The sequence below is a fragment of the Tyto alba genome, unplaced genomic scaffold (genome assembly GCF_018691265.1).
Source record: "Tyto alba isolate M040663 unplaced genomic scaffold, T.alba_DEE_v4.0 Super-Scaffold_100000100064, whole genome shotgun sequence".
Taxonomy (NCBI): domain Eukaryota; kingdom Metazoa; phylum Chordata; class Aves; order Strigiformes; family Tytonidae; genus Tyto; species Tyto alba.
Genome location: NW_024881265.1, coordinates 340,603 through 359,404, shown reverse-complemented (window position 1 = coordinate 359,404; position 18,802 = coordinate 340,603). Strand labels below are relative to the sequence as shown.

The 18,802-nt window shown below is 62.0% G+C and overlaps 5 protein-coding genes across 7 annotated transcripts; 2 read left to right on the top strand and 3 right to left on the bottom strand.

Annotated features, from left to right (window-relative positions):
* The first annotated feature begins 56 nt into the window (after positions 1 to 56).
* GNL1 (G protein nucleolar 1 (putative)) lies at positions 57 to 3,864 on the top strand. Of its 2 annotated transcripts, none has more exons than XM_042802089.1 (12): positions 57 to 168; positions 264 to 375; positions 470 to 600; positions 980 to 1,167; positions 1,275 to 1,346; positions 1,433 to 1,625; positions 1,718 to 1,813; positions 1,937 to 2,143; positions 2,752 to 2,930; positions 3,014 to 3,161; positions 3,290 to 3,430; positions 3,571 to 3,864. In XM_042802089.1, the coding sequence occupies exons 1-12, from the start codon at positions 93 to 95 to the stop codon at positions 3,771 to 3,773; spliced, it is 1,746 nt and encodes a 581-aa protein (XP_042658023.1). In that variant the 5' UTR covers positions 57 to 92; the 3' UTR covers positions 3,774 to 3,864. The 2 variants fall into 2 exon arrangements, with proteins under 2 accessions (XP_042658023.1, XP_042658020.1); XM_042802086.1 differs by having other exon boundaries at positions 1,433 to 1,637.
* Positions 3,839 to 5,157, bottom strand: RPP21 (ribonuclease P/MRP subunit p21). Of its 2 annotated transcripts, none has more exons than XM_042802448.1 (5): positions 4,999 to 5,157; positions 4,719 to 4,810; positions 4,545 to 4,627; positions 4,355 to 4,459; positions 3,839 to 3,963 (listed from the first exon to the last, which is right to left on the bottom strand). In XM_042802448.1, exons 1-5 carry the CDS (start codon positions 5,053 to 5,055, stop codon positions 3,947 to 3,949), a joined length of 354 nt encoding a protein of 117 aa, XP_042658382.1. In that variant the 5' UTR covers positions 5,056 to 5,157; the 3' UTR covers positions 3,839 to 3,946. The 2 variants fall into 2 exon arrangements, with proteins under 2 accessions (XP_042658382.1, XP_042658371.1); XM_042802437.1 differs by having other exon boundaries at positions 3,839 to 3,975; positions 4,999 to 5,153.
* A 1,647-nt stretch (positions 5,158 to 6,804) lies between these two features.
* Positions 6,805 to 14,247, top strand: LOC116959323 (E3 ubiquitin-protein ligase TRIM39-like). Its single transcript, XM_042802227.1, is given in 8 exon segments — positions 6,805 to 6,986; positions 6,988 to 7,230; positions 8,935 to 9,030; positions 9,130 to 9,360; positions 9,977 to 9,999; positions 10,142 to 10,263; positions 10,374 to 13,016; positions 14,095 to 14,247. Coding segments are annotated over 7 exon segments (1,434 nt in total). The 5' UTR covers positions 6,805 to 6,815; the 3' UTR covers positions 10,922 to 13,016; positions 14,095 to 14,247.
* Positions 14,248 to 14,268: 21 nt separating this feature from the next.
* Positions 14,269 to 16,740, bottom strand: PPP1R11 (protein phosphatase 1 regulatory inhibitor subunit 11). The gene is made up of 3 exons (XM_042802327.1): positions 16,125 to 16,740; positions 14,993 to 15,101; positions 14,269 to 14,845 (listed from the first exon to the last, which is right to left on the bottom strand). The coding sequence occupies exons 1-3, from the start codon at positions 16,497 to 16,499 to the stop codon at positions 14,619 to 14,621; spliced, it is 711 nt and encodes a 236-aa protein (XP_042658261.1). The 5' UTR covers positions 16,500 to 16,740; the 3' UTR covers positions 14,269 to 14,618.
* A 241-nt stretch (positions 16,741 to 16,981) lies between these two features.
* Positions 16,982 to 18,747, bottom strand: POLR1H (RNA polymerase I subunit H). The gene is made up of 5 exons (XM_042802459.1): positions 18,639 to 18,747; positions 18,163 to 18,294; positions 17,953 to 18,053; positions 17,164 to 17,273; positions 16,982 to 17,081 (listed from the first exon to the last, which is right to left on the bottom strand). Exons 2-5 carry the CDS (start codon positions 18,290 to 18,292, stop codon positions 17,057 to 17,059), a joined length of 366 nt encoding a protein of 121 aa, XP_042658393.1. The 5' UTR covers positions 18,293 to 18,294; positions 18,639 to 18,747; the 3' UTR covers positions 16,982 to 17,056.
* Between the last annotated feature and the right edge of the window lie 55 nt (positions 18,748 to 18,802).

Genomic DNA, 18,802 nt, shown 5'->3' with positions numbered 1-18,802 from the left:
TTTTTACCATTGGCCCCCTCCCCTTCACTCCCCACCTTCCCGACGCTTCTATTGGCCGCGCGGCGCTCCGCCCCGCCACGTGACTTCCCAGCATGCCCCGCAAGCGGCCGTTCAGCGCGAAGCGGAAGAAACAGCAGCTCCGCGATCGGCGCGAACGGAAACGGAGCGGTGAGTGGGGGGCTGGGCCTGCCCCCCCCCGGAGCCTCCGCCGAGGGAGGAGCCCGGTGCCCGGCTGCTCCCTGACCGCCGCTTTTTATCCGTAGATGCCCCGCCAGGGCCGGACTCGGGCGCTGGCAGCCGGGAGCGAAGCAGCGATGCGGCCGCTGGTGAAACGGGAGACTCGGCCCCGCCTCCCCGTCGCCACGACCCCAATAGGTACCGGGGAGGGGTAAAGGGAACCTGGTGGGCTTGCTGCCCGCGGTGCGGGTGGGGATCCGGGTATTTACCTGATCTTGCGGGTGGCCGGTAGGTTCCGGTTACAGCTGGGGGGGCCGCGGGCCGAGGCCTTGGCGCGACGCCGCCGCCGAGCTCAGGAGGAGCTGCTGGAGCTGCTGCCCGAAACCGCGCTTGAGCTGGACCCCGACAGCATCTACGGCCCCGGTGAGGGGCTGATACCCCGGGGAAAAGGGGTGAATAAGCCGCAGAGGGGGGCGGAATACGTGATTCGGGGGGGAGGGTGGTAAGTAAGCAGTGAAATGGGGGGTTAAAGTGTTGGGGGGGGAGCTGAGGCGCTGAGGAGTGTGGCTAACAATGAGAAGAGAGGGAATTGTCATGGGAAAAGGTGTAACTAATAATCTAGGGATTAATAAACTTGAAGGAGGAGATTAATAATGGTTGAGGGGGGCTCAGAGAGGGTAATTGGGTATGGGGGAGGGGGGGGAAGGTGGTTTGAGGGTGGGGTGAATGGTCCCTGGGGGAGTAGGGGTGCCCTGCGGAGGCTTTTTGGGGGACTGGTGTGACCCAAACTGCCGGGTGCCAGGGCTGGATTTCCCCCGTCGGCCGCCCTGGAGCTTCGCCATGAGCCGGGAGGAGCTGCGGAGGCGGGAGGAGGCGGCTTTCAGCTCTTTCCTCCAAGCCCTTCAAAAAACCCAGCGCCCCGGGGGGGCTGAGGACGGGGGGGCCGACGAGGACGGAGGCGACGTGGCTCCCTTCGAGCACAACCTGGAGGTGAGAGGAGACCCTGAAGGGATTTTTTTTGAGAGGGTGGCGGGGTGGTGTGTGATTAAAGAATAAAGGGATCACTGTTTGTGTGTCCCCTTTTTTGCCTTCCCCAGACGTGGCGGCAGCTTTGGCGGGTGCTGGAGATGTCCGACATCATCCTCCTCATCACTGATGCCCGGCACCCGGTGAGTACAGCACGGGAGGGGGGGTTGGGGTGCAGCGGACCCCCTCCCAATATCCCTTGTGCCCCTCCCCCCCCCCCTTATCCTAGGCGCTGAATGTGCCACCGGCCTTGGCCACCCACGTCACGCGGGAGCTGGGGAAGGGCCTGATCCTCATCCTCAACAAAGTGGATTTGACCTCGCCGGCTGTGGCTGTCGCTTGGAGTCACCTCCTGCGCCGTCGTTTCCCCGCTGCCCATGTTGTCCCCTTCACCTCAGCCCCCCGACGCAGCCCCGCGCCCGGTAGAACCCCAGGTGCTCAGGGTGGGGGGGGCACCTAAATATTCTCAGACTCCCGTTTCTCCCTGATTTTTCACCCTCATTTTCTCCTTTAGGGCTGCAGCGGCGGCAGAAACGGGGGGGTGGCTGGAGCCGGGCTGTGGGACCCCGCCAGCTGCTGGAGGCCTGTGAGAGCATTGTGGGGGAAGAAGGTGAGGGGGGAGGGGGGCACCCATGGGTGCTGGGAGGGGGCAGGGTGGGGGTCTGTGGGTGCAGCTTTGTGTCCCCTGGGTGCCCCCCACCCACCCACCTAGTGTTGGGGGGGTGGGTTGCAGTGGACTTGAGCAGCTGGCGAGCGCGGCTGGATCGAGCGGAGGAGGCGGCAGCACGGGGGGAGGAAGAGGAGGAGGAAGAGCAGCCGCAGCAGGAGGAGGTGGAGGAAGAGGAGGAGGAGGAGGACGGGGATGAAGACGGCGTTGCGGGGGGCCCCCCCCGGCAGTGGGAGCGTTACCGCCATGGCATCCTCACCCTGGGCTGTGTTGGTGAGGGGCGGGGCTTAGCTGGAGGGTGTGGCTTCAGGGAGGGGGTGTGGTTTTACAGGGGTGGAGCCTAAGGGGGGTGGGATTTAATGTGGGAAGGATTTAATCGGTTGGGTAGGTCCTGACTGGGAGGAGTGGAGCTTAATGGGGGCATCGTGAAGGGGGTGGAGCCTAGCAGGGAGGGGTGGGGTTTATGGGTTGGGTCTGAGGTGGAGCTTTATCCAGGGGGTGGGGCTTAAATAGGGTGGCATTGAGGAAGGGTGGGGCTTATTATGGAATGGGTCTATTAGAGTTTTAGTCAAGGGGTGGGGCTTAATTGGGAAGGGTCTGATGGAGGGGGTGGGGCTTCAGTGAAGGGGTGGAGCCTAACAGGGTGGGACTTCATATGGGGAAGGTTTAATGGGGGGTGGAGCTAACTGGCAGAGGAGGAACTTAATGGAGGTGGGGCTGAGAAGGGGTGTGGCCAATAGGGGGTGGGGTTTATGGGGTTATCCCCCCTTGGTTAAATGGAGATTAGAGCAGTTTTTGCTGCTGTGGGGGGGGTGTGGCCTGAGGGGGTGTAGCTCTTGGAAAAGGGTGTGGCTATCCTTAGCTCCGCCCCCTGCCCGCAGGCCTGCCGAATGCCGGCAAGTCATCGGTGCTGAACGCGCTGGTGGGCCGGGGCGCTGTCAGCGTTTCCCGTGCCCCCGGTCGCACCCGGTATTTCCAAACCCATTTCCTCACCCCCTGCGTCCGTCTCTGCGACTGCCCGGGCCTTGTCTTCCCTTCCCACGCACCCCCAGCTCTCCAGGTAGGGTCCAACCCCCCCCCCTTCCTAGAGCCTCCCCCACCCCGGCTCAGCCCTCACCCCCCCTGTGTGTGTGTGTGTCCCAGGTGCTGGCAGGGGTGTACCCCATTTCGCAGCTGCAGGAGCCCTACACGCCTGTGGGGTACCTGGCCTCCCGCCTCTCCCTCCCACCACTCCTCCAGCTCCGGCCCCCCAGTGCTGCTGCCGGTTGGACCGCTTGGGATATCTGCGAAGGTACTCTGCTATCAGGGTGAATTTATTCAAAATCAGGCTTATTTTTTTTTTTTTAATAATGTTTTGGGGTGGTTTTCTTTTTTTTTTTTTTTTTTATTTTTTTTGGGGCGTTGGATTTTTTTCTGTAGCATGGGCGGAAAAACGAGGCTACAAGACGGCGAAAGCAGCTCGCAACGACGTCTACCGGGCGGCCAACAGCATCCTGCGCCTGGCAGCCGAGGGACGACTCCGCCTCTGCCTGCGCCCCCCCGGCTACGCTGCCCAAAAGGGTGAGTATCCCCCCCAAACCACCCCTGCAAACACTCTGCACCTTTCTTTTTTTTTTTTTTTTCTGAAGGGGGGGGAGGGATTTCAGCCAATGAGGGTGCCTGGATTCAGGGTGTTGTTTCCCGGGTCTCCTCACCCCCAGATTTGTGGGAGCAGCACCCCGAGACGGCAGCGCTGGCGGCTCTGCAGGAGGCGGGGGGGGAGCGGGGCTCTGCCCCCCCGGAGGAAGGCTCAACCTCGGAGGAGGAGTGTGACAGTGATGAGGCAGCGGAGCCTGGGGAGGCCACGCCCCCTGCCAGCCCCACCCCCAACCCCTTTGCACTGCTGGGAGAAGATGAGTGTTAAGCCCCACCCCTTGGGAGGTGGAGCCTAAGAGAGGCTCAGCCCCTTACCGCTACACTAATACCATATATGGAATAAAGGGTTTATTTCTGCAGTTGGTGTCTTCTGATTGGTTACACCTGGCTTCTGCAGAGACCAATCAGAGGGTGCGTGGCCGCTCTGTCGCCAGGTAGTTCTTAGGCTGGGCTGTCCGCTGGGGCGGGGCCTGGAAGAATGATGTCACCGCACTACCCTAATAACCCCTCCCTCTTTTTTAACCCCGCCCACCTCTGCTCCTTTAGAGATTTAGCCCTCACCCAATTAGCTTCATCCTCTTAATTGGGGTGGGGTAGCTGCCTGGACCTGACTGGCCCCACCCACACCCTTTGGCCCCACCCATCCAATGGAGCTCCCCACCTATCCCCTGCATGGGTCCCGCCCACCTCTGGATTGGCCACTCACAGCCCTTGGCCCCACCCATTCTGTGCAGTGCCTTGTCTATCCTCTGCACGGCCTCTGCCCACAGCCCTTGGCCCCGCCCACCCGTTTCCCCACCTGTCCCCAGCATAGCCCCGCCCCCTCCAAAGCCCCGCCCATTCACTCACCAGAGGGCGTGGCCTGCACCTGGGGGCGGAGCTCCCGCTGACAGAGGTACCGCCGGCAGCGCCCACAGCTCCGGCACCGCAGCACCCAGCGGGGCTGCCCCCCCCCTGCGGGCGACACCCAGCTCAGACCCTCCCGCCCCCCCACCCTTCCAGACGTGGGGGGGGTCCCAAATACCCCCCCCAGACCCACCTCGCAGGCGCAGGCAGCCCCCAAGGCCCGGCAGCAGCAGGGAGCAGCAGCGGCGGCACACGGTACGCTTCACTGAGGGGGCCCTGGAAGTAAGGGGGGGGGGGGTGTTAGGACCCTCCTTCTGCCCGCTCCCCCATACTTCGGGGTGTCCCCCCGCACCCCCAAATAACTCACATGCGCAGCACGAGGCGGCGGGCGGCCCCACGCTGGGTGCTGCAGTAGAAGCGGGCGAGGGCCGGGCTGTGGGGGAGCACCCAGTGGGCGGCCTGGGGAGGGGGACACAAACATGGCGTCAGCCGCCCTCCGTCAATTTTCTGCCCCATAACCTTCTTATCCTCCCCTCCCAACTCCCTTAAATCCCCCTGGACGTCCATCCCAGCCTTCCTGTTACCCCCCGGCCACCCTTTACCTCCCCACGCCCCCTATAAGCCCCCAAACTCCCACCCGGCTCTACCTGGAAGAGAAAGTTGAGCCGCTGCAGCGCCTCGCGGTCCCGCACCGGCGCCGCCATCGCGCCCCTTGATTGGCCGCGCCCCCTCGGCGTGGGCGGGGTTAACGCTCCCCATTGGTCAGCGCTACCCCAGGGGGCGGGGTTGTCCTGCAGGTCCACCGCCCCCGGCTCTGGTTTAAAAAAAAAAAAAAAAAAAAAAAAAAAGGGCGGGCGTCTCTTCTAGCTAGGTGTCGTCACTTCCGGCGCCGTGGGGAGGCCGTCACTTCCGGCGTCGGGCCCGGCGCGGCGGTGGTCGGCGGTGAGTGGGGGAGGGGATGAACCGGGATTCTCCCTATAGAGTGACCCCCTATAGAGCCCTTCCTATAGGGCTCCGGTCACGGCCCTTCCCTGAGGGCTGTCCCCTATAGGAACCCCTATAGAGCCCTTCCTATAGGGCTCCGGTCACGGCCCTTCCCTGAGGGCTGTCCCCTATAGTGACCCCGCACAGCCTACCCTATAGGGCCCTTTTCCTGTGGGGTGTCCCTTCCACACCCCCTTTTCTATATGGTACTTCCTATAGGAACCCAGGTGCAGCCCCCCCTTAAAGTGCACCTACTTCAGGGCTCCTTTTCTATAGGGGCACCCCTATAGGGACCCCAACCCTATGGGGAATCTCTTAGGGAGCCTCTTGCTATGTTGATTTCTCTATAGGGGCCCCCCTATGGAGCTTATAGAGGGAGCACCCTATAGCGACTCCTATAGGCAAGTCCTCCCTTATACATTCTCCCACAGCAGCCCCAAAAAGCCCTGAAACAGCCCCAGAACGGCCCCACCGCTGGGGGGGGCGCCTCCCGCCACCGGCAGTGTGTTTTTGTTTTCACCCAATTCAACCGGTTTCCCCCCAAAAAGGACTCGGGAACGACGCCGGCACATGGGCCTCGCTTCCCGCCAAAACTGACGGCATCGCTTGGACAGGATCGAGCTGTTTTCTCACCAAAATCTCACAGAACCCGCGTTGCTGCGTCTCAACATCACCTTCCTCTAAAAACCGCCCAGTCACCTTGACAAAATTGAGCTTTTTTCTCCCCAAAACTGCTTCGAACCTGCCCCATCATCGTGGCATCGCTTCGCACGAAAACGACATCATCACTTTGCCAGAATTCAGCTGTTTTCTCCCCAAAGCTGCTTTGAATCTGCCCTATCGCCGTGGCATTGCTTTGCAGCAAAACGACGTCATCATCTTGACAAAATTGAGCTGTTTTCTCCTTAAAACCTTTTCAAGCCTGTGCTGTTGCCTCAGTGTCGCTTCCCACTAAAACCATGGCATCACCTTGCCAGAATTGAGCTGTTTTCTCCCCAAAACCTCTCTGAACCTGCATTACCGCACCTCAACATCACCTTCCTCTGAAAACCGTGCCATCACCTTGACAGAATTGAGCTTTTTTGTCCCCAAAACCTCTTCTAAACCTCCGCCATTGCCTCAGCGTCGCTTCCTACTAAATTGATGTCATCCCCTTGTCAGAATTGAGCTGTTTTCTCCCCAAAACCTCTTCAAACCTCCGCCATTGCCTCAGCGTCGCTTCCTACTAAATTGATGTCACCCCTTGACAAAACTGAGCTGTTTTCTCCCCAAAACCTCTTCAAACCTCCGCCATTGCCTCAGCGTCGCTTCCTACTAAAATGATGTCGTCACCTTGCCACAATTGACCTGTTTTCTCCCCAAAACCGCTTCAAACCCTCCCCAAACCTCCTGAGCCCCACCGTCCTTGGGGGGGCGGGGAGGGGGGGCGTGGGTGTGTGCGTGTGTGTCCGTCCCCCCCCAATTTTGCGGGGGCGCTGCCATGGCGAGCGCCGACCCCCTGGAGACGCTGCAGGTGGAAGCCAGCTGCTCCGTGTGCCTGGAGTACCTCCAGGATCCCGTCCTCATCGACTGCGGGCACAATTTCTGCCGCCGTTGCATCACGCGGTGGTGGGCCGAGCTGGCGCGCGACTTCCCTTGCCCCGTCTGCCGAAAAAACCACCCGCCACCGCGCCCTCCGCCCCAACCGCCAACTGGGGAACATGGTCGAAGCCGCCCGGCAGCTTCGCGGGGCCAAACGGAAAGCCAGGGAGGAGAACCGCTGCCAAGCGCACGGCCAAGCTTTGGCTCGCTTCTGTCGCGACGACCAAGCCCCCGTTTGCCTCCTCTGCGAGATCTCCCACGCCCATCGCGCCCACGCCTTCGTCCCCCTCGACGACGCGGCCCTCGAGTACAAGGTGGGGAGCGGAGGAGGCGGGGGGGAGGGAAGCACAGAAGCATCCCTCGGTCTTGCTTTTGACCCCAAATTCAGCCTTACAGTCCGTTTCGGCTGGGATTGGTCTCCCGTCTCCGTTTTCAGCCTCAAATTCTTCCCCGAGGGCTGTTTGTGGAGGGAATTTGGCCTTGGCTCATCCCCATCTCCGTTTTCAGCCTCAAATTCTTCCCCGAGACCATCTCGGGGGGGGTTCGGCCATGGCTCGTCCCCATTTCCAGCCCCTGAGGGTGGGATTTAGCCCCAAACTCCCTCCCAGAGACCATTTGTGGAGGGAATTTGGGCAACATCTTGTCCCTGTGTCCATTTTCAGCCCCAAACCCTCTCCCTGAGGCTGTTTGTGGAGGGAATTTGGCCTTGGCTCATCCCCATCTCCATTTTCAGCCTCAAATTCTTCCCCGAGGGCCGTTTGTGGAGGGAATTTGGCCTTGGCTCATCCCCATCTCCGTTTTCAGCCTCAGATTCTTCCCCAAGACCATCTCAGGGGGGGTTCGGCCATGGCTCGTCCCCATTTCCAGCCCCTGAGGGTGGGATTTAGCCCCAAACTCCCTCCCAGAGACCATTTGCGGAGGGAATTTGGGCAACATTTTGTCCCTGTGTCCATTTTCAGCCCCAAACCCTCTCCCTGAGGCCGTTTGTGGAGGGAATTTGGCCTTGGCTCTTCCCCATCTCCGTTTTCAGCCTCAAATTCTTCCCCAAGACCATCTCGGGGGGGTTCGGCCATGGCTCATCCCCACTTCCAGCCCCCAGGGGTGGGATTTAGCCCCAAACCCTCTCCCTGCGGGCATTTGTGGAGAGGTTTTTCGCCACCTTCTTGTCCCCTTCTCTGTTTTTAGCTACAAACTGTCGCCCCAAGGCTGTTTCTGGAGGGCTTTCGGCCATAAACTCATCCTCATCTCATTCTCCAGCCCCCGAGGGTGGGATTTAGCCCCAAACTCCCTCCCAGAGACCATTTGTGGAGGGAATTTGGGCAACATCTTGTCCCTGTGTCAATTTTCAGCCCCAAAGCCTCTCCCTGAGGCTGTCTGTGGAGGAGTTTGGGCAGCAACTTGTCCCTGTCCCCATTTTAAGCTCGAAATTCTTCCCCAGGACCATCCAAGGAGGGAACTGGGCTCTGACTCACCCCCATCTCCAGCCCCTCGCAGTGGGACTCAGCCCCAGCAGAGGAAGGATTTGGGGCTGGAGGAGGGATTCAGGGATGGAGGAAGGATTCGGGGCTGGAGGAAGGATTTGAAGATAGAGGAGGGATTTGGGGCTGGAGGAAGGATTTGAAGATAGAGGAGGGATTTGGGGCTGGAGGAAGGATTTGAAGATAGAGGAGGGATTTGGGGCTGGAGGAAGGATTTGAAGATAGAGGAGGGATTTGGGGCTGGAGGAAGGATTTGAAGATAGAGGAGGGATTTGGGGCTGGAGGAAAGATTTGAAGATAGAGGAGGGATTTGGGGCTGGAGGAAGGATTTGAAGATAGAGGAGGGATTTGGGGCTGGAGGAAGGATTTGAAGATAGAGGAGGGATTTGGGGCTGGAGGAAGGATTCGGAGCCAGAGGAAGGATTTGAAGATAGAAGAAGGGATTCGAGGCCAGAGGAAGGATTCGGGAATAGAGGAGGAATTCGGGGCAGGGGGGTCCCGTCCCATTGCCCACCCTCCTCTCTCTCCCCACCCTGGCAGGAGAAGCTGCAGCGCTGCCTGGAGCCCCTGGAGCGGAAGCTGGAGGCAGTCGCCGGCTGCCGAGCGCGGGAGGAGAAAAAACCGAGCGAGCTAAAGGCAGGTTAACGGTGCCGGGGGGATGGATGCCGGAGAGCTCCCGACACCCCCCCCCACCCCGGTGCTCACCGGTGCCCTTTTCCCACCGAATCCCGGCAGAGGAAGGTGGCTTTGCGACGGGAACACATCGCCCGGGAGTTCGAGGAGCTTCACCAGCTGCTGGAGGAAGAGGAGCGGCTGCTGCTGCGGCGGTTGGAGGAGGAAGAGCGGGAGATCCTGCAGCGGCTTCAGGCCAACCTGGCTCGGCTCGGGGAGCAGCGCCAGGTCCTGGCCGCCCTCGTGGATGAGTTGGAGGAGAAATGCCTGCAGCCGAGCGCCGAGATGCTCAAGGTGGGGCGGGATCGGGCTGGGGATCACCACTGGGAATGGGATCAGATGGCCCGGCACGGGCTTGTCGTTGGGAGCCGGGATCCCGTGGGGTTGGGGAAGGGGTCGTCCCCGGGGGACAGGACTCGTTTTGGAGGGATGGGATCGGTTTGGGGGACAGGATTGATTTTTTTTTTGGGGGGGGGGACGGGATCGATACCAGGGATGGGATTGGTTTGGGGAACGGGATCGCCACGGATGGGGTTTGGGGGTGGCATTGCTTTTAGGGCCGGGATCCCCAGGAACAGGGATGGTGTTGGAGACGGGATCACTGCAGGTGGGATTGGGTTTGGGGGTGGGATCGTTGTGGGGGACAGGATTGATCTTGGGGACAGAATTCCCAGGAATGGGATTGGTTTGGGGGGACGGACCCTGCAGATGGGATTGGATTTTGAGGTGGGATCATTGTGGGGGACAGGTTTGATTTTGAGGGGACAGGATCATCAGGAAAGGGATTGGTTTCAGGGGACAGGATCACACCCAGAGACAGGATTGACTTTGGAGGGGGGGGGATCTAGAACTTCTAACCCTTTCTTTTTTCCTGCTTTCCCCTCATTTTCCTGCTTTTCCCCCATTTCAGAACATCAAGGACACGCTGGCCAGGTAAGAACCGTGCAGCCCACGGGGGCCGCTCTCCGGGCTCCATTTTGGGGTGGAAAAGCCAGATCCGGGGGGGGGGGGGGGGGGGTGTGTGTGTTGCGTTGACCAGCGTGTCCCACCTTCCCCCCCCCGGGGCTGCCGGCAGGTGCGAGGCGGCGGCGGCACCGGTGGAAGAACCAGTTTCCATCCCCATCGAGCTGGAGAAAAACTTCGGCAGTTTCCCCCGACAATATTTCACCCTCCGGAAAATCACCCGGCGCCTCATCGGTGAGGAAAAAAACCCCCCAGCACGGTTCCGCAGCCGGGCCCCCCCTCACCGCGCTCCCCCTTTCTTAAATCCCCCTTTCTTAAAAACCTTTTTTGGTGTTGCCATCCAGGCGAGGTGACGCTCGATCCCGACACGGCGCATCCCAACCTGGTTTTATCGGAAGATCGGAAAAGCGTCCGGTTCGTGGAAGTTCGACCCCGGGATTTACCGGATACGCCGCGGCGTTTCACCATTTACCCTTGCGTTTTGGCGGCGCAGGGCTTTACCTCCGGTCGGCATTACTGGGAGGTGGAGGTCGGCGACAAAACCCACTGGGCTCTCGGCGTTTGTAAGGATTCGGTGAGTCGGAAAGGGGAATTGACGCCGTTACCGGAGACGGGATATTGGCGGGTGCGGCTCTGGAACGGCGACAAATACGCGGCCACCACCACCCCCTTCACCCCGCTGACGGTGCGGGTGAAACCCAAGCGGGTGGGCGTCTTTGTGGACTACGAAGCCGGGAAAGTGGCTTTTTACAACGTCACCGACCGCTCCCACATTTACACTTTCACCGACACTTTCACCGAAAAGATTTGGCCGTTGTTTTATCCTGGGATCCGTGCCGGCAGGAAGAACGCGGCGCCTCTCGTTATCCGCTCGCCGACGGATTGGGAGTGAGGGGGAGAGCGGGGCCGGCGGGGTTTGGGTTGATGGGAGCTGGCGCCGGCACTGCCGGGCTTTGGCTCTCCCGACATCTGGCACTGCTGGGATCCGGCGCTCTGGCATAAATGGGATTTACCTCTCTGTCCTCACCACGGTTTGGCTCTGGCACCAGCGGCGTAGATGGGATTTGGCTTTTTTGACATCCAGCGTTCCGGCACCGCCGGGATTTGGCTCTTCGACATCCGGCACCACCGGGGCCCCATTCTCTGCTATCCAGTATAACCACGGCCTGGCTCTCCGGCACCGCCGGGATTTGGCTTTCCAATACCCGGCACCGCCGGGATTTGCCTCTCTGGCACCACCAGCCTCTTGCTTTTTGCCATCCGGCTCGGCGGCACCGGGGTAGGCGCAGGCGTGTCCCCCCCCCCTCGTGTCCCTCTGTCCGTGTCGCTGGGTCTGTCCCTCTGTGTGACTCCGCCGCTCTCCTCACGTCCCTGTGTCCCTCCGTGTCCCTCCGTCCCTCCATGTGGCCCCGTGTCTCCACGATTGTCCCTCCGCGTCTCCCCACCTCCATCTGTGTCCCCATGGCTGTTCCTCCATGTCCCTTGATGTCCTTTTGTGTGTCCCCAGGTCCCTCCCTGTCCCCAGGTCCATCTGTGTCCCCACATCATCCATGACCCTCAACGTATCGCCTGTGTCCATCCATGTCCCTTTGTGTCCCCATGTCCGTCCGTATCCTTCCCTGTCCCCATGTCCTCACGTCATCCATGTCCCCGTGTCCGTGTGTCCCCATGTCCATCCATGTCCCTGTGTGTCTCTATATCTGTCCATGTCCCTCCCTGTCCCCGTGTCCTTCTGTGTGTCCCCACGTCATCCACATCCCTCCCTGTCCATCTGTGTCCCCATGTCATCCGTGTCATCCGTGTCCCTCTGTGTGTCCCCACATCCATCCATGTCCATCCGTGTCCCCATGTCCATCCATGTCCGTGTCAGTCTGTGTGTCCCCATGTCCATCCGTGTCCCCACGTCATTCATGTCCCCATGTTCATCCAAGTCCCTCCCTGTCCATCCATGTCCTTGTCCGTCTGTGTGTCCCCAAGTCCATCCATGTCCCCACATCCATCCGTGTCCCTGTCACCCTGTGTGTCCCCACGTCCATCCATGTCCCCCTGTGTCCCTCCCTGTCCCCATGTCCCTCTGTGTCCCCACTTCATCCACGTCCCTCCCTGTCCACATCCCCATGTCCATGTCCTTGTCCATCCATGTGTCCCCACGTCATCCATGTCCCTCTGTGTCCCCACGTCATCCACGTCCCTCCCTGTCCATCCATGTCCTTGTCCATCCATGTGTCCCCACGTCATCCATGTCCCCCTGTGTCCCTCCCTGTCCCCATGTCCCTCTGTGTCCCCACTTCATCCACGTCCCTCCCTGTCCATGTCCCCATGTCCATCCATGTGTCCCCACGTCCACCCATGTCCCCACATCCATCCCTGTCCCCATGTTCATCCCTGTCCCCGTGTCCTTCTGTGTGTCCCCACGTCATCCACATCCCTCCCTGTCCATCCGTGTCCCCATGTCCCTCTGTGTCCCCACGCCCATCCACGTTCCTCCCTGTCCCCACATCCCTCTGTGTGTGTCCCCCCCCCCCCGTCCCCGTGTCCCTCCTCCTCCCTCCTGTGGGTCCCCACCCCCAGCCATGCCCCTCCCTGTCCCCGCATCCTCCACGTCCCCACATCCACGCGTCTCCCTCCCCGCCCACACCCGGGCCGTCCTCCCCGCCTCCCCCCACGCCTCGCACACGCCTCCCACATGCCATGGCGCCCTCGGGGCCACCGGAACGGGGCCCGCTGGCCCGTCTGGCGCGGGAAACTTCGTGCCCGGCTTGCGGGCAGCCTCTGCGGGACCCCGTCCTCTTCGCCTGTAACCACAGCTGCTGCCGCCGCTGCTTGCCCGCCGGCGAGCCCGGCCTCGCCTTCACTTGCCCCCGGTGCCGCTTGCCCTGCGCCCCTCGCCGCCTCCGTACCCCCGTGGCTCTGGCCGTGGAGAGTCGCATCGCTCAGCGGTTGGTTGGGGGAACCCCCGGCCCCCCCCGACGGCCACAACGCTGCAGGTCAAGAGCTGGGCGGGGGGGGGGGGGGGACGGGGGGGAAGCCAGGTGTGTGTGGGGGGGTGGGATTTGGGGGAACTAGGTGTACAGGGAGGACTTGGGGGGCTGGATTTGGGGGGGGGCCCTAGGTGTCCAGGAGGTAACTTGGGGGGAATTGAGGGGTTTGGAGGGGCTGGGGGGGAGGATTTGAGGGACCCAGGAGATGCTTGGGGGGCTGGATTTGGGGGACCTAATTGTCCAGGGGGCACCCGGGAGGACTTGGGGGGAAAACTGAGGGGCTTTGGGGGACCCAGGGGGGTCTGGATCTGAGGGGGCCCTAGGTGTTCAGGAGGTACCTTGGGGGGAATTGAGGGGGTTGGGGGGCAGAATTTGAGGGACCCAGGGGGTGCTTTGGGGGCTGGATTTGGGGGACCTAATTGTCCAGGGGGGACCCGGGGGGGAAACTGAGGGGCTTTGGGGGACCCAGGGGGGACTTGGAAGGGGGAGGATTTGAAGGACCCAGTTGTCCAGGGGGGACTTGGGGGGCTGGATTTTGGGGTCCTAGTTGTCCAGGGGGGACCTTGGGGGAATTGAGGGGCTTTGGGGGACACAGGTGTCCAGGGGGCACTTGGGAGGGGGATTTGGGGGCTGGAGAGGGGGGCAATCTGGGGGGCTGGGGGACTTGGAGTGCTAAGGGGAGAACCTGGGTAGCACCCAGTTATTTGGGGGTGGGTGCCCCAGGGGACCCCGTGTCCCATCCCTCACGTGTCCGGACACCTGAGTGTCCCCTGGGGGGGGGATGTCACCACACCCCAGGTGACCTCGTCCCTGCCCTGGCTGGGGGGGCGGGGGGGACACCCAAACATCCGGGCCCACGTGCCTGGCGGGGCCCGATCCGGCTGGGTGACATTTTTGGGTGGTGACACTTTGTTTTGGTGACACCTTGTCCCTTCCCTTGGGGACACACCCCAGTTTAGTGGCATCTTCTGCCCCCCCCCCCCCCGGGTGTGTGTCTCCCCAAATTTAATCCTATTTTTGTGTGTGTCTGTGTGTGTGTGTCCCCACCTCCTTTTGCTGACACCCCCCTCTTTTCTCCCCACAGCCTGGGGGCCCAACTCCGAGCCGACGCTGCCCCCCGCCACCCTCCCTCCCCAGAAAAGCCATCCGGGGTCGGGGAAGTCCCCCAAAAGCTGCCCCCCCCCACCTCCTCCTAGCTGACACCCCCGCAATAAACGTCATCTTTCTCCCCCCTCCACCACCACCACGAGCTCCACGGTCGCAGCGGTGCCACCTTTAATGCCCACAGGTGCCATGAAAGGGAGGGGGGGGGGGCACCCCAAAATGTCCCCCCCCCAAACACTGGGGTATGTGTGGGGTTGGGGGGGGAGCTCAGGCAGTGATTTTGGGGGGGGTGGGGCTCAGGCAGTGATATTTTAGGGAGGGTCCTTGGAAGTTTGGGGGGGTTCAGGCAGCGATTTGGGGGGCTCAGGCTTTGATATTGGGGGGGGGCTGACCCCTGAGGTGATGGGGGGGGTGTCAAGCCCAGAGTTGATATTTCGGGGGGGGGGGGGGGGGGGGGGGGGCAAGGGTCAATAAGGGAGAGGGGGGGGCTCCATAGGGGGTCCCTCAGTGCTCCATAGGGGTGGGGGGCCCTGGGGGGAGCACTTGGGGCCCACCCCCAGCCCCCGGTGTCCCCCCCCCTCCCCGTCCCCGCCCCTGTTTATGGCCCCGGACGCAGTGGAGGTGGCCACAGCCTTCGTCCCCGCCCCTCGCCACCTCCTCTTCTTCCTCTTCCTCCTCGCTCTCCGTCGAGCTCTCCCCAAACGCCCGCGGCTTCTCATAGATGCAGCAACCTGGGGTGGGGGACACACACACACACGGGGGGGACACACGGACATCCCCCCCCCCCCCCAGAACAGGGTGTCAGGGGACACGGGTGTCCCCAAGGGGGGGCCCCAGGTGTCCGGGGAGGGGACAGGAGCGTCCCCAAGGCCACTCACACTTGGAGGAGCGGCGGCCCAAGTGCTCGTTGTCGACGGTGTCGCTCGACCACTCGACTTTTTTATCCGGCTTCCGCTTGCGGAGTTTGAGGGTCAGGCTGCGGTTTTCCTGGCGGAGGGGGGGACAACAACACACACACAGGGGGTGTCACCAGCACGGTGAGGGCAAAGACACCCCCCCCACCTTCAGTGGGGTCTGACACCGGCCTCGGTCACAGCTCCTGACGTTGTGGCCCCCAGCGCCGGCACGTAACCGCCCTGGTCACATCCCCTGGCGCTGTCCCTGTCCCCCCTCCTGTCACCTCCCTCCCCACCCCAGCAAAATTTAGCCCCCCCCCCCCTCCTCCCCAGTTCCTGCCCCCTCACAGCCTCCCACCCCCCGCAAATATATCTATAGGACCCCCCAGGGGGAGCCTATAGCCCTCCCCCCCCCCCCTTTATAGCCCCCTCTACCAACTATTTACCCCCCAGTGGGATTTATACCCCCTACAGGGATCTCTACCCCCCCCAGATATTTATAACTTCCCCCCTCCACTATCTATAGTCCCCCATGGTATGTATAGACCCCCCTCCCATGTATTTACAGCCCTCCTTCAGTATCTATAGGTCCACCCCCATATCTTGTAGCCGCCTGTTGTATCTATAGCCCCCCTCCCCCCAGGATTTATAACCCTCTTTTGGTATCTATACATTCCTCTCAGGTATTTATAGTCCCCCCCAGTTATCCAGAGCCCCCCCCTCAGATATCTATAAGCCCACCTCCATATCTGTAGCACCCCTTGGTATCTATAGCCCCCCCTCTCAGTATTTATAAGCCCCTTCTAATATCTATAGACCTCTCTCAGGTATTTAGAGTCGTCCCCCCCCCCGTTATCCATAGCCCACCATCAGATATCTATAGGTCCACGCCCGTATCTGTAGCCCCCCTCGGTGTCTATGGACACACCCCCCGCGTATCTATAGACAACTCCCGGGTACCTAGAGACACCCCCCAGCATCTATAAGCCCCTTCCATTACCTATAGACCCCTCTCAGGTATTTATAGTGTCCCCTCCCGTTACCTATAGCCCCCCACCCGGTATCTATAGCTGTGTCCGTCCCCCCCCCCCCCGCCGCTATCCATAGTCCTCACCGGTTCGGCTGCGCCGGTCTCGGTGACGGTGGCGGTGCCACAGGCGCTGCTGTCCGCCGCCTCCGCCATGGTTCCAGCCGGGCGGAGCGGTGCCCGGGAGGCGGGGGGGTGGGTGTCTGTGTGTGTGTTGGTGGTGGGGGGGGGGTCCCGGCCCCCGCCGAGGCCCCGCTGCGACCGGGGAAGCGCCGGGAAGGGCCGGGCCGGGCCGCCGCCGCCCCGGTGCAGCGCCCACCGCCGCTCCCACCCCCACTTCCGGTCGGCGGCACGGGCACTTCCGGTAGGTCCTCCGTACAAAGCGGTCCCCCAGTGGGGGGGGGGGGGGGGGAAGGGGCAGCGCTTCCGCCGTACGGCGGCGGGGAGGGCGCCATAGCGCATGCGCGGGGCTGCTGGGCCCGGGGAGGGCGTGATTTCGGAGTTATATAGGGGCCGTTTGGGGGATCTATAGGGGCTGAAGGGGCGCAAATAGGGGTCGAGGGGGTAATTAAGGCTTGAGAGGGCAATTTAGGGGCTGAGGGGGTTATAAATAGGGCGCAGAGGGGCAATTCAAGGGCTGGGGGGGGGGAGGGAGTCATAGAGGGCCTGGTGGGGCATTTCAGGGGGGCAAAGAGGGGCCAAGGGGGCAATTTGGGGGGGTTAGATAAGGGATGAGGGGGCTTTTCAGGGGTTGGGGGAGGGGTGGGTAATTAGAGCCTGAGGGGGCAGTTGGGGGGGGATGAGGTCTGAGGGGGCAATTTGGGGTGGGGGGCAGATACAGACTGAGGGGCTGTTTGAGGGGGGTAAAAAAAGATATAAGGGGGCAGCTCAGAGCCTTTGGGGGGGCACACAGTTTGGAGGGGGGCAGCAACTGAGACACCCCCTGAATAAAAACCCTCGGGGCTTTTATTACCCATGTGGGAGGGGGTAAATACTCCTGGGGGGGGGGTAATACCCCATCACGAATCTTCCTTCTCCTGAAACCTGCAGGAAAAGGAAGATGTGGTTATGGGGGGGGGGAAAGGATTAAGGGGTCCCCCACCCATGACTTGGGGGGGGCTCTCACCGGCACTGGGGGCAGGTGTAGAAGACGGTCTGGCCCTCGTCAGCCGAGCGCATCTGCCGGGTGCGGTACGCCATGCCCTCGTGCCCGCAGCGGGGACACCGCCGCTCCACCTGGCCCCCCCCAAAAAAACAATTATAAGGGTTAGCCCCCCCCCCCGCACCCTGTTCGGGGGGGGGGGGGGTGGGCTTGCCCACCCCCCCCAGCTCGGGGAAGCGTTAAACCCAACCTGGGGGTGGGAACCCCCAAATATCCTGGCTCTGAGGAGGTTGATGTGTTATATGGGGGGTTGGACACACAACCCCATTCTGGGGGGTGCTCCCATCCCACTGGGGTTTTACCTCCTTCTGGGGGGAGGGATGGCGGGGTTTGGGGTGGGGATCCCCTCCCAGTGGGGTTTTACCCTCCCATTAGGGCTTTACCCCCCTCCCAGTGGGGTTTATGGGGTGGGCACCCCCTCCCAGTGAGGCTTTACCCCTCTCCCAGTGGGTTTTATGGGGTGGGGGTCCTCTCCCAGTGGGGTTTTTGGGTGGGGGTCCCTTCCCAGTGGGGCTTTACCTCCCTCCCAGGGTGGGTTTTGGGGTGGGGATCCCCTCCCAGTGGGGCTTTACCCCCTTCCCGGTGGCTTTGTGGAGTGAGGGTCCCCTTCCCAGTGGGGTTTTTATCCCCTTTCCAATGTTTTTTTTGGGGTGGGGGTCCCTTCCCAGTGCCCTTTTACCCCCCTCCTAGTGTTTTTTTTTTTTTGTTTTTTTTTTTTTTTGGAGGGGGGGGGGTGGAACCCCCCCCACTCACCAGGGGCCCGTCAAGATGGGGTGTGAGATCCAACCCCCTCCCTGCCATGGGCTCCAGCCGGTTGAACTCGATGGTGCTGCGGACAACTTTACCCTCAAAATCTGGGAGGAAAAAGAAACCAACCAAGTTGGAGGGAAGAGGCGGGGGGGTCCTGGGCTTTGGGGTGTCTCAGAGGGACACCCACCCCCCCGCCCCCCCATCCCCACTGACCGGCGCTGCGGAGGGTGAAGGCGCAGCGGGGGCAGCGGATGGTGCTGTGGGGGCCCGGGCGGGGCAGGACGGAGCCGCATTCGGGGCAAAAATCCAGACAGGACTGGAAACGGGAGGGGGGCAGCTCCATGGCTGGGGGGAGAATTTAGGGGGGGGGGGGTGTCAGTGGGGGCTCCCAATCCCCCCCCCAGCACCCCTTTATCCCTTTATTCCCTGGTGTCATTGACCCCCCAGCACCCCTCATTCCCCCCGCGGCTCAAATCACCCCACTGCCCCCCCCCTCCCCCAGCACCCCACATTGCCCCCGCCCCCCAAAACCCATCCCAACGACCCCCCCTCATTGCCCCACACTCCCCCCACCTCCCCATTGCCCCCCAATACCTCCCAACACCTTAATGACACCCCCCAGCCCCACACCAACCCAACGCTCCCATCGACCCACGTCCCCCAGTCCCCTGCCCCCAATATTCCCCCACCGCCCGGAGCAGACAAGTCCAACTTCCTCCGCGGCGACCAGAGCGGCAAGACCGCGCGCGTGCGGAGAAACCCCCGCCCCCTCCTTTACGTCACTTCTCCCCGCCCTAAACTTGCGGAGCGAGGCGTTCATTCCTGGAGGCCTCACGGATTGGTTGATAGAGCT

Coding starts and splice junctions, on each gene's coding strand:
- GNL1 (XM_042802086.1), top strand. CDS start 93: ATGCCCCGCAAGCGGCCGTTCAGCGCGAAGCGGAAGAAACAGCAGCTC. Junction 1,814..1,936: donor GAGCATTGTGGGGGAAGAAG/GTGAGGGGGGAG, acceptor GGTGGGTTGCAG/TGGACTTGAGCAGCTGGCGA. Junction 2,144..2,751: donor CCTCACCCTGGGCTGTGTTG/GTGAGGGGCGGG, acceptor CCCTGCCCGCAG/GCCTGCCGAATGCCGGCAAG.
- RPP21 (XM_042802437.1), bottom strand. CDS start 5,055: ATGGCGGCGCCGGTGCGGGACCGCGAGGCGCTGCAGCGGCTCAACTTT. Junction 4,628..4,718: donor CGCCGCCTCGTGCTGCGCAT/GTGAGTTATTTG, acceptor CCTTACTTCCAG/GGCCCCCTCAGTGAAGCGTA. Junction 4,460..4,544: donor GGGCTGCCTGCGCCTGCGAG/GTGGGTCTGGGG, acceptor TGTCGCCCGCAG/GGGGGGGGCAGCCCCGCTGG.
- PPP1R11 (XM_042802327.1), bottom strand. CDS start 16,499: ATGCGCTATGGCGCCCTCCCCGCCGCCGTACGGCGGAAGCGCTGCCCC. Junction 15,102..16,124: donor AGACCGGCGCAGCCGAACCG/GTGAGGACTATG, acceptor CCCCTCCGCCAG/GAAAACCGCAGCCTGACCCT. Junction 14,846..14,992: donor GGGCCGCCGCTCCTCCAAGT/GTGAGTGGCCTT, acceptor CCCCCACCCCAG/GTTGCTGCATCTATGAGAAG.
- POLR1H (XM_042802459.1), bottom strand. CDS start 18,292: ATGGAGCTGCCCCCCTCCCGTTTCCAGTCCTGTCTGGATTTTTGCCCC. Junction 18,054..18,162: donor CTTCACCCTCCGCAGCGCCG/GTCAGTGGGGAT, acceptor TTTTCCTCCCAG/ATTTTGAGGGTAAAGTTGTC. Junction 17,274..17,952: donor CCCATCTTGACGGGCCCCTG/GTGAGTGGGGGG, acceptor GGGGGGGGCCAG/GTGGAGCGGCGGTGTCCCCG.